Source organism: Lineus longissimus, chromosome 5, assembly GCF_910592395.1.
Source record: "Lineus longissimus chromosome 5, tnLinLong1.2, whole genome shotgun sequence".
In the NCBI taxonomy this organism is placed as follows: Eukaryota; Metazoa; Nemertea; class Pilidiophora; order Heteronemertea; family Lineidae; genus Lineus; species Lineus longissimus.
In genome coordinates this window covers 3828755-3840951 of record NC_088312.1, presented here as the reverse complement: position 1 = coordinate 3840951, position 12197 = coordinate 3828755, and the positions used below count along the sequence as shown (strand labels likewise).

Genomic DNA, 12197 nt, shown 5'->3' with positions numbered 1-12197 from the left:
TTGTTGAGGTTTTTTTGGCAATTGATTAGCAGGTTTCCGTATGAGACAAATATTTTCTTTCTGACAACCTTTCGTTTCAAGGGAATACTTCTACCAGAGAACAGAGCACAAAGAACTTGAAGTGAGAAACCAACAAACCAGATAAATTAGTCCCATCATCCATGAATTCAGATAATATAGACCTATTAAAGATAAAAAATGTACTCCATTGGTAGGGTCCTAAAGGCCACTAAGCAGAGGTCAGAGGTCTTCAAACAGAATTTTCATGCCTCGGAACAAAAGCAAATAAGTTGTTTATGATTTGGATGAAATTAACACAAGGTTGGGAAAAAACAATTCACCTGAGAGGGTTAACACTGACACCGGACAACGGCAATAGAAAAAATAGCTGTCACTTACTTGCAAAGAAATAAAACGGCAAGGGGAAGGCTGGAGCTCCGGTGTATCTCCACGTCATTTTGCGTATATTGGTGTAATCTGCACACACAGAGAATGATGAGTATGTCAAGCCAACGCCGGTCTCTCACTAGAGAAGGGAAAGTCACGTTTCACGATATCCATGGATACTAGAGGCCGGTTGGTGACTTTATGTGAGTTTACCCATAAACCACCATCCGTGAGCTCCCTGGTTGGGCAATTGTTATGCAGACCCGGGAACGAAGTTAGAAATCTCACTCGCCGCATTGAGCAGTCAGTTACCGATCCATCCGTAGCTACACTCAATTCTAAATGCAATGTATTGATTTCAATGATTTTGTATATAATTTCCAGAACATTCTTTCAGAATTCAATGACAACAAGTTGTGCTATGTGCTGCAATTCCTGTAGACATCTATGCTAACTTGTAGCACGAGGTCATAGCATAGCGGATAGACCCCGAGGACAATTTCCTGGTTGAAGTGTCAGAGTTTTTTATTTCGAATTATCCAGAAGTTGTTAAGTTCGTCAAACCATTAATTTGCCCATAGGCATTGATCGAATTTAGTCAGTCTGACATCATACGTTTGGTAGTTGTATAGAATCATCTAGAAGCATTGAAATGTGAGAGGATGGGGAATAAATTATCAACTTCTCTTTTATTAAACCACAGGAGTTGTGTTGGGAATTATTTATTTCACCAGTTTCATTGAAGGGTTGATACAAATGTAATAAGATTTTCAATAGATGTTGTCTCACTTTTACTGAAGATATATTTGTGTATCCATGAACAATAGTTTATGTAACAATTATATTGGTAGCTGCAAGCTAATCAGAGACATATTGATAAGGTTGCTGGTTCCAAATTAATGGCTTCTCTGATGGTGGCAGTTTTTCCCTTGCAGTCTGTTGAACAAGTCAATCTATCGTTCCCAATGACATTCCTTTCATCAAACATAAAAAAAATTGAAGAAAGAATGCCTGAAACTGAAATATATGAAAACAAAAGTGAAGTTAATTAGAATATGCTTCTGGGCTGCCAGTATTTGCCCCTGCTTATTCTGGAACAATCTGATGGCACTTTCGATAAAATTGAATGAATTTTTGATTTCGACTTTGATCTTTCGACAATGGGTTCAATGCCTCAATCGATTTTTTAGAATGGAAATTTTTAAAAAATCGAGTGTTTTGACTATATACACCCAAAGTTCATATGACATTGTTATCCTGATCGATGGAATTTTGAGTGATGGCACGTAAGTCCAACGATAGCTCATTTTGCCTGGTTTTCCTGGTTTTCTTGGTTTTGGTGAGAAGTTCAAATTTCTCTTTGTATGGTGATTATATCATCCATGATGCGGGTGATCGTTCTGCTTCCTGACGTTAACATGATAGGATGGGAATGTTTTGAAAAGGTGATAGGAACGTGTCAGGAAGTTGATGGGAACAGGTGGGAGGAATGTGCCAAGAGTCTGTGGCTCACCTACAAATCAATTTGATCACCATGTAACTTATTAATGATAATTATTTGAATGTGAAAAGAGGATCTTGGTATTTAATGTATCTGATTTTGTTCAGAGAAAAATAGCTCTTTTGATGTTTGTTTGATTGCTTTGTTTGTATACTTCAATTTTCAAATTCTTATTTGCAGTATTGACACCTTATTGTAGAATATCATTGTCAAAATCAATAAACCAGATCAATAATCCAAGTTTGAAAATCAGTGCGAACCAATGAGAATGGGCTGAATTGTTTTTGATCTTGTACAATTTTTGAAAAATTATAGCAGTAATGATGGTTTCGAATGTGTGTGAACGGGTCCACTTTCAAACAGAGTTCCTTTGAGTTGGCTATGATTAATCGATATTGATGGTTGCACGTAGAAATTCACAGGTTGTACTGTATGATTATAGATTGTCAATCGATGAGTATATAATTTGATAAACAGTGATGGTCATGTGATTTGGGTTGGTTTCGGTTTGAAAATAGTCAAACCATATTGCATTCAGTTTCACATTGTTTCCATCAAGGAGGCTTGATTGGTCGATTTTTATGGTCATATGTACTGGTATGATGTTGGAGGGACAGTGGCAAAGACAGTTGATAATGGTATTTTCCCAAATGTAATCATGGTAGTTTCCCTTGTGTAATCATGGTATTTTCCCAAATGGTTTGTAATATTAGTATTTCACAACTGTAATCGCATCTTGAATCGAATTAGATTGACTCACAAAACAACATGTATAGTTTATCGGATGTAATAAGGTATGGCGAATCAAAGGGGATTACTTTACTTGATAAATACAGCAGTGGTGGTGATATTGTTTATAGAATGACTGCCTCAGGCTTCACCAGTTCTTTTCACACTGGATCTTGTTAACAGTAAAAGCATATAAATTGAGGAACCTCCCATTGTGGGCTTTTCGTAATTTCCTACTTAACTGTCGATAATTGTTGCATTATAAATTGCCCAAGTATTCAGTTTCAAAACTCTGATGTGCGCTTTGTCTGCTGATAAGTTGAGATATATCTTGGGATTCATCCTGCTAACTATCTAGACTTGTTGCAGGACGGTTCAAAAGGATGATCGACTGTAAAAAAGTGTTGTGGTATGAGATCTTCTTGAAATTTGAGCCAATCATTCTGTAGAAGTTTCCTTTGTTAACCATAGACTTTTAGCAAGCTAGCTGAAATGGCCATGGCATCTTTTCATTGATTCTGGTGAAGGGCCTGCGGGGATGGGGATAGCATCATCAGTCTTTTTGTCACCATACTTATTGCCTTACCCTTGGCATACAATACATGCCACAGAGCTCTCCCAACTCATCATAATACTATACCACAGAAAAAACTTACCAATGTTTTGTCTGATCAATTTGTCTAGACAACCTGGCTTGATTTTTCAGACTTTTGATCTACCTTAGCCGCGTGTCTGATTTTTTTTTCCTGCTGATGCTTTGTAATGTTGACTGTTATATAACGGTCTGTAACCATGAGTTTGTTATTAATAGCATTGATTTCAGCTCAGCATCCTAATAAACCAACCTTTTCTTTGTTTGTCTTAAGATATGTTCTTTTGTGCCACTTTATCTACCAGGTTCTCCAACTTCTGGTGGTCTTTCTAGGGAAGATGTTTTGTCAACTTGATGCGATATTTCCTTTTGGATTTCCTCTCGACTGATCCAAACTATCTGTTAGTGAATTCTTCAGTCTTTGTGTTTTTTTTGGTTGGGTGATGTTTCTTCTGTTGTTATTGGTCAGTCTCATCGGGGTTACTTGCACTTTGTTGTCACTTTTGTGAAGCTAAAGTTCCTCACTTATAGACCTGTTTCCACTACAGCTGCAAACCAGGAAACTCGGAGGCTTTCACATGCATAAAATCAAGTGAGTGTTTGGCTTGACAATTATAACTTACAACAAAATCCTATGAACGTGGCTAAACAATGGTTTTTTGATGTACTGAATTCAGGCCTTTAGATGCGCTAAGTGGTACTTGTACATATCTAATGTTGTAGCCTTGCCTATCTTAAAAGTATACCCGACATTGCCATCGATTCCACACAACATACCAAATGGAGCATCTCATTCAGTTCTGATTGAATTTGCCTCTTTGTTTTGACATTCTAGAAACTTCTCTCTCATAATAGACTCTGCTCTATGATCTAAAATGAAGTAGTTCCTAAACATTTTTCTTATAGCTGGTGTCTGAGTGGCAACCACTGAAATTCTGGTGTGAAATAAAAGGTATACCAGGAAATATAACTGATGTTGTATTTAGTTTGTTTGCTGAAAAAGCTATCAAACAGTAGTTCCTTTTCTTCCTCTGTTGCTTTCGGACAGCATCTGAGGAGTCTCACAACTCTGTCGTTAGAACTGCTAAGCATGATAAATAAATTCGTGCTGCAGCTGTATTTGATGAATGAAATCCTGAGGCCGCAATCAGTTCCTCACATAAGCCTTTGGCCTTGTTGTGGACGATGGAGTTGGTCTATCGGGAGATCTGTGTCCGACCAGTTTATGCTAGGTCAGCACAGATTCTACCCAGAAGGTTTGAGCAGTGCCGTCCTTGAAGAGTTTGTCAGCTTGTGTGCTAGTAACAGCAACCTCTAGGGCCCTCTCTGGCCCAGTCCACATGTTAAGCATAACACTGACCACTTTTGCTTTTAGATTTTTGAGTGATTCTCTATTGCAAAGTTCTCAATATAGAGCTGAGTGTCTGATATATAGGGGCTAGGTCCTAATCTACAGAAAACTCAGATTACTTGCAGCCCAAAAGTTCATATGGGACCTGAACTTTACTGAAAGTTAAAGGCTTAGTGTCAAGAAAAATTGAACTTTTCAAAGTTTAACAAAACTTTCAAAAGGTACTATTACTTCAACTAAAGGCAGTCTTGTTAACCTTAGGCTGTTGCACGCATAATCCAACGTCTTTAGTTTTTGAGACAATCCATGTTTTCCTTGTGTAACGGATTACTTAATAGAGTCTTGTTATTTTTAAGTTTAAAGTTTAAGTTAAACATCGTGGCTTATGAATATGTGCCCAGGCAGGTACAAAGCAGAGCTCTTTAAATTAAGCCACCTGAATGGAACCACTTACGAACAATAATTCTTATCCTCCGTATCAATTTCGCAGAATGCTGTAGTCGAATATCGTCGTCGCTGTACCTCTTAAGAGCAAACGCGAGGAACGTTAGAGGTATTACGAGAAATCGTTAGTTGACGCTAATCCCCGTTCTCAACCAGCGTTCAAAGTCTTCTAAAGGATGAAGTAAAGCCAATGGGATCTCTCAGTGAAGATTTCAGAAACCTCTGTAAATATGTCATAAGGCGCAGTCGTCGTTGTCGAGAGTGAGGATGATGTTTGTTGACATGGTATTATGTCGACAAATAATGCCCAAGAGCTTTTATATGGCTTTGTCTTATTCTCTTTGGGAGATGATTTGCTTTGGCAACAATGGAGCTACTTCAGATGGCTTTTATTGGTGTATCTTTGGAATTTTTCTCCTCATATAAGAGAAATCGTTGGTTGAGTGTATTCCCAGTTAAGTGTTCCTGTGCATCCAGTGCAATGTGCTTTACTAAATGTACTAGTGGGTTTTGCCTATTCAAGGTGAAACATCGGGTAGTAGGCTGTCCCTGATTGGGGGAAATGGGCTTATGATTGGTGGGGTCTTACAGGGTCGGACCGGAAGGTTGGCCAATGACCACAGGATGTGACTGACCTGGAAGTAGACTTAACAGGGTGCGCTTGGGTTGGAAATAATCTTCTTCGGCAGAACACAGCTTTCCTGGCCAAATGTTGTTCACCAAGATTAGGGAGAAGGTTTTAACGCTTTTCTGATCTTGGCACGTCTGAGATGGGATGAAATTTCATCAGGAGAAAAGTTGAAATTTGGCAAATGATTAATGATACAAAAAAGAAGATGACAAAGGCCGACTTATTAATTATTCAAGCCAACAAATGGTGCACCAGTTCCTGTTTGTTCGGAATGATGGTTCTGGCTTGGTTTACAGGAATTCCCTGTACTTCCATGTACTTATGTACTAAAATGCAGAGTGTTTTCAGAACTCTTTGACTTTAGGGTGGAATAGTTGTATTATCAACTGATCTCTACTCCCATTCATAACTTAAACAGTGACATCACACGATGCTGGCGTTTAGAATTCATCAACAGATTATATTTTTATCCACCGCATCGGATAATCCCTGATCGGGAACCGTACCGGTGCAATTTCAATAGGTCTAACGTTACCAAAGGTTCATCGTTTGAGGAAGGATTCCAGATACCGGTGAACGGTTCAGAACGGTTGCTTCCCTTGCTGTCCCATTTGAATGATTACACATCATTACAATACCACAGGGACCAGTGGGGCTTAGCAAAGATTGTAGAAAAATATGATCGCAGTCATATTTTGCTTTGCATGAAGAAGATTCCGGCTTTAGTCCTCTTTCATCTTTTGAGGGACAATAGATGACAAAATGCTAGTCGACAGTCACATTTCTTACCGTGACATAAGTTCGCGTAAGAAATGTAATTCCTTTTCAAATATTTTGAATAAGATGTGCATGATTTTTATATGCACCGTACCATTTTTTCCACTTTTAACATTATCATCTGCTTAGAGGAAAAAGTTGTATTGAAATCTAGCGAAACCTGTGCCATCTTTGCATAAAAAATGTTTACAAAATTGTTACCGTAATGTACCACTTATCTTGTTGATGTCGTAACTCTACATTTATGTGATTCTGCTCCGATGTTATTGTCAGAGATTTACCGTTCCAAAAAGTTTAACTTGGAGTCAATCTCTGCTGCAAACCTTCTGTTAAAAAAGGGATTTAATTTCTTCATATTGTACATGGTAAATCTGTTAAAACAGTGCCTGGATACGTTTTGTACTTTATTAAATGCGTGTTTTAACTTACCTGCCTAAACATTTTCCCTAATTTGGAAAAGATTACGCTACCCTGGAATAGATATTTAGCAAGGTTTGGCGATGGCATGATTTTAGGGAGTGGGTCTGGCAAAGGAAATACAGCTTTCATTTGCCATTTAGCTCAAGCAGGAATTTGGAACTGTCGATCAGAGGCTGCCTTTCAGTTTTTGGTTAAAAACGATAAGGGTTAAACCCTTAAATGAAATAACCATACGAGAGTGTCAAGTTAGTTGTAGGTATTTACACTTCCATTTGTGGCACTCCTTTACAGTGAAAGTTGCAACATTATCTTATAAATGGTTGTCAGTTATTTGCTGGTGGTGTAACATTATTGATATGAATAAAAGGGTTAATCTTAAAATGTTAACATCACCAGTATAGTGTAAACTTTGCTGTAGATATTCAACGCTCCTGTTCATGAGACCCCGGTGTGCTGAAAGTGGTGATACAATTCTATAAAACGTCGTCAATTCTTTACACATTGTGACATTATTAGCAAAATCCTCACCCTGAATCTACACCTAGGGATGGGGATAATCTACTTTCGTATCTCTGTTTGCATGTCATATTCTCGCGAAATTATCACTATTACAGGTCTCGGGTGTTCGGCGCTGACAATGTTCTTAGCGACGTTGAGATTTGACACTACCATTCAGCGAGCTCGGGTCGCGAATGTTATGCCTATTGTCCTTAGCGACTCCCACCTTGCCGAGTGTGGATTACCTTCGGTAGGGGGATTTGGCCAGCGTGTGACCTATCACCTTTCCTTCGGTTATCTGAAATCCTGTTGTTATTATCTGGGGATCGGTGGAGAATATAAGACGCTTTAATGGCAAAGACTGAGCAGTTTTTACACAGTTACAAAGACACGTTCAAACTATCAACGCGACAGAAGAGATGCCCTTGCGATATATTTGATACTAGTGCCGGATGACTAAGCAAGTTATCGCAAGATGTTTTCATTACATTCAACTTGATCTTGTTTATTGAGGAATATGATAGATCCCTTGTTGAAGGGGCCTAGCCGTGTAAGATGGACTTATTAGACTTAAAAGAAGATTACATGATTTTTTACCCCTGATTAACTCCTTGCTTTGTATCCGGCTTTCACTGCCTTGGCTTTTGTTGTAATTATTGGAAAAGTATCTTTTTAACGCTTGTTTTCTTACCATGATGACTAAATGTTTAAGGCCTATTGGCTTACAATTAAGCCTCTGTTGATAAGATTTTTATGGAAAGTTTGCAAAGTTTGTGAAAGTTTTGAGACATCATAGATAATCTTTTGGTATTTAGGTAATGAATAGAGCAACCTTTTGCAACTTTCTTGGCTACCTGAAAGGAATGTCCTAATTCCAAGATTTACTTGAAACATGATGCTGCAGGGCGAGCATTTTTAACCAGTGGCGTATGTGTCAGCATGAAGCTGTGCTTGTGCTCCGATTTCTCTGCTTCCTTGGACGCTGGTTGAGACAGGCATGCTGGTTGAGTGCTTGCCGATTCCCTATGACCTTTTTGAAGTATACGCCACCTAGGATTTAGAGATGGCATCTAAAACATGTATCATAGGACTTTGTCATTCAGTTTTGCTATAGTAGGAAAAGGTCTGTATTAACACAACGTTCCCTGTTCCTACACTGTTCTCTATTTGCAGTAGCTAAAACCTCAACTCTATGTTCCACACTACACACTACAAATAATTGACAGTTTCTTAGATGAAAGTATCAGCAATCGTTATGACCGTATCTTTGCAGGCATGGGTTTGGCGATTGCAGAAAACCCCTTCAAGAATCAGCAGCCATTATTGAAAAGATCGTCCACCAGCAGCTATCAACAGTGGTAAGTGTGTGTGAGGGGACTTATCACCTGTAGTAATTACCTTGCTTAAACCTGAAATTTGCTGTTGAAGTCCGTTCATCCAACATGAAAATTAAGGCGCCATCCTCTTTTCAGCTCCAACAAGCCATCGAAGCTAACAGTGTGAGAAATGCACGGTTCCTCGGTTTGGAAGATTTTCTGTTCTTACTCAGAAGAGACAAGGTGAAACTGCGGCGGTTTCTACGCTACATGGAGGTGAAGGATCTTAAGAGTCAGGCCTTGAAGACCATGGGGGATCAGGAAGAGCAGTCTGAGCAAGGTAAGTCTGGATGAGGGTTTTGAGAAAGAAAGGGTGTCACATCTCGATGGTAACAAAGCTTACTACATCGGGTGGGGTGAAAGGTTCTTGTGGTTATGGTGTAATTATCTCTTAAGCCACCCTTCTCACGGCAGTGTTTAATGGAATACTACTCTTGTTTTAGTTGATTAATACACGTATGGGGGCTTTAGAAAAAGCCGGAAAGTCGGTCAATTTTGAAAAGATTTTCATAGATTGCAAATGGGACCTGAGAGAGTCACATTCAGTAACCGGGAAGCCTTTGGAGACCACTCTCATTCATTGACTAACCATAAGAATGTGTGGTGGGCATTCTGACATGCTTCTGGTTTGTTCCTGGCCAAGAAATCTTTGCATCCACTCCTCAGATACTCTGCAGTCAATCAGATTTATTGTATCCAGTTCATGAGCGTAAATAGACAGAATAAAGTTAGGTTATCAAAATGTATCTAATCCAATTCATAATGCTCAAATTGGTGCTAAATGTTGGGCTGTCTGTTTTGTTAAAAGAAAGAAAATCATCACTTATATGTATTGCAAAATGAGATTGAATGTGTCATCCTAAGCTTGGAAATATTTGCTTGGATAAAAAAGCTCTTTTTCCATCAGGTAAAATTGTACACAAGAGTCAATCAAATGTCACGTGGAGATGGCAAAAAACCATTGGAACTTCACCTTTGTGGGAGTACTATTACAATAAGATTTCCAGCGGTAGCTTGTGTTGTAGTTTGCCGAACGAAAACCAATATGCCTGTTCCCAGCGGATTGGCTCCATTCGGTTTCAATACGAAAGGCTTCAATAGGACGCTTTTTCTTAGTTGTATTTGGTTGCAGGTGAGAGATTGGGGCGGCGGCTTTAGAAAATACAATAAAAATGTGCCGCTTCTATTTTGAATATTTGAGCTGAGGAATCTCCCCAAAGATTAAGATATTGATATAATAAAGACTGTTTGTACACATATACCACTGTCATTGGAATCTGTTGTTTTTTTGCTGCTTTGGTTTAACCGTAAGCTCGCTACCTGGGGTTGCTGTCATTCTGCAAGTGTGAACGTTTGATATTTGAAGATTTATCACATCTTTTTGTCTTGATGGACTCACCTGTCTCGAGTCATGTAGATAGTGAGACCAGTGCCCAGTGGTTAGAGCTTGGTTAACATTGGATGGTCATGGATTCAACATTTGGAAGGATTGTTGCTGTTTTATCTCTGTTGTCTTGAGCAAGACACCTTGACCTACACGGCTTCATTTTCCAATGAAACGTAAAACCCAAAGTTTGTTACACCTGCTGCCTAAAAATATTCACTAGCTAGAGTGGACTGAAGGTTGAAAGAATGGTGATGGATATGCTTGTAAGAAAAATATTAAAAAGTTTCTTTGACAATCCTGTTACCATGATATATACATCAGATTTCAACTTCATACACATGTAATCATCATTGTAAACAAGCAAATATTTGCCGTGCAAAAGTTTACAGGTTTGCAGTATTGAATTGTCTATTTTCCTTGCAGGTGGAGAGGCAACAAAGTCATCAAGTTCATCCTATCCACGATCAAGGAGAAGAAAGATCTGCTATGATTTCCTAAGCTCGATTGATCAGACTGGTGAGTGACTCCTGCAGTCAAAGGGACAACTCGGAAAACAGGGACACTTACTCTGAACTTTGAGGTGTACATTAAAACTACTTTGAAAACATCAACCCAACTTATCTCGTGCCGGTGAAGGTTTTGATCAGCAGCTACCAGTATCACAGATAAGAGTGTGATAGAAAACGATGGCCATTTCTATTTTTGTTTTCTGAATAACGATATCAACCTTATCTCCAGAGGGAAAAGAACCATTTTCTCATCTTCAATGCAACCCCAGTCATGTTTGCTCAGTTTGTTGTGGAGAGTAACTCTTGATATAAGTAGCCGTATCCGATTCTGGTGCCTGATTATGGGGCAACCTTACCTCTGTGAAACAAAATTTATTAGCTAGTTCATTAGCTGAAAATGGTCCGTTAGATAATATAAAAGGTTTTTCCGTGTGCGTTTGTGACTTTCATGCTATAGGACATGACTGCGCTGACTAGAATATCCTGTTTCTTCGTAGTCATGTGACTAGAAGAATTGCTATTCCCAGCGAGAAGAGCTGTGGGGATTTTCCTATATATTGGAAGCTTATTCTATTTGTTACTGGAAACTCCCTTGTTCGTGCAGCCCTTGTTCTTCGAGGAGTGTTGATTTTTACCAGGTATATCTAGACATAAAACATAATCATGAAAAATTGGATCAATCGTCTCTTCATACCATTTTATCAAATACAAAACATGGTCTTGTGATATTCCCACAAATTCCTCAAAAATTTCACCTCAAAAGTCGGGTTGCTCCTGCAACACCCAAATCATGGCAGGCGACCTCAGGCAGTGTGACATCATGAGAGAAATGGCTGAGGGATCGAAAATAATGCAAAGTCAGCCGAGATGCTCTGTTCTGAGCTACAAGAAAAAAGTTAAGTCGAGAAAGATGTCGCTAGTTCTCACCCCGTGGAGGGTCTTGCATTTAGGCCTATGCAAAAAAAGGACATCTTAAAAAAAGAAGAAGTAGTTTCTACATGCACAAGGTCTCATTGACTCCTTTTTAATGGAAATACGTTTGTAGAAAAGAACCGAATATTATGTGTCTGTCTTATACTGAAATGGGGTTCAGGTAGGTATACCACACTGTCTTTGGTCTTTGGTTTGTAATGTGATGATTATGGTATGACACAGGAAACCCACAGATGTCCTTGGTCACGCACAAACCTTGCCAAGACATTTTCTCTCCTGAAAAAATTATCAGTTGCCAAACATGTCGAAGGTATCAGATTGCATTAGGTATATGTGGTACTTCTAGCATCCATTTCAGAACATACTGTCATCTGTTTTCAAATCCTAGTTCCACCAATTAATGACATGTTTTATGTCTTTAGAACTCATTGTTGTTTCTTCACTAGTCAGGAGTGTCCTTTTTATTTCATCAAAAATAGCCGCTATGTGATCACTCTACACTGTCATGTGCTCCAAAGCATTCTCAAAAATGCGTATTACACTTCACGAATCGACCAAATTCTGCTATTAGTATCTTTGACATTTTCGTCTGAAGGTTGTTTTAAAAGCAGTGCTTTTTTCCAGCTTTGCTACCTTTCTTCTTTCCCACTGCAACACAAAAG

The 12197-nt window shown here is 38.8% G+C and overlaps 2 protein-coding genes across 10 annotated transcripts in view; one reads left to right on the top strand and one right to left on the bottom strand.

The window, feature by feature from the left end:
* The window catches only part of LOC135488693 (runt-related transcription factor 1-like), a 91627-nt gene extending 91097 nt beyond the window's left edge, over positions 1-530 (bottom strand). For 4 of the 7 annotated variants that reach the window (XM_064773377.1, XM_064773376.1, XM_064773379.1 and 1 more), the window contains exon 1: positions 400-530. In XM_064773377.1, the coding sequence (XP_064629447.1) occupies positions 400-457 (58 nt within the window). In that variant the 5' untranslated portion in view covers positions 458-530. The remainder of the gene's footprint in view (positions 1-399) is intronic. The other 3 variants (XM_064773380.1, XM_064773381.1, XM_064773382.1) reach the window with 2 other exon arrangements.
* LOC135488694 (transcription initiation protein SPT3 homolog) overlaps positions 1-12197 on the top strand; it is a 67671-nt gene that overhangs the window by 46638 nt on the left and 8836 nt on the right. For all 3 annotated transcript variants that reach the window (XM_064773385.1, XM_064773386.1, XM_064773383.1), the window contains exons 3-5: positions 8604-8688; positions 8803-8986; positions 10517-10609. In XM_064773385.1, coding sequence (XP_064629455.1) covers positions 8604-8688; positions 8803-8986; positions 10517-10609 — 362 coding nt within the window. The remainder of the gene's footprint in view (positions 1-8603; positions 8689-8802; positions 8987-10516; positions 10610-12197) is intronic.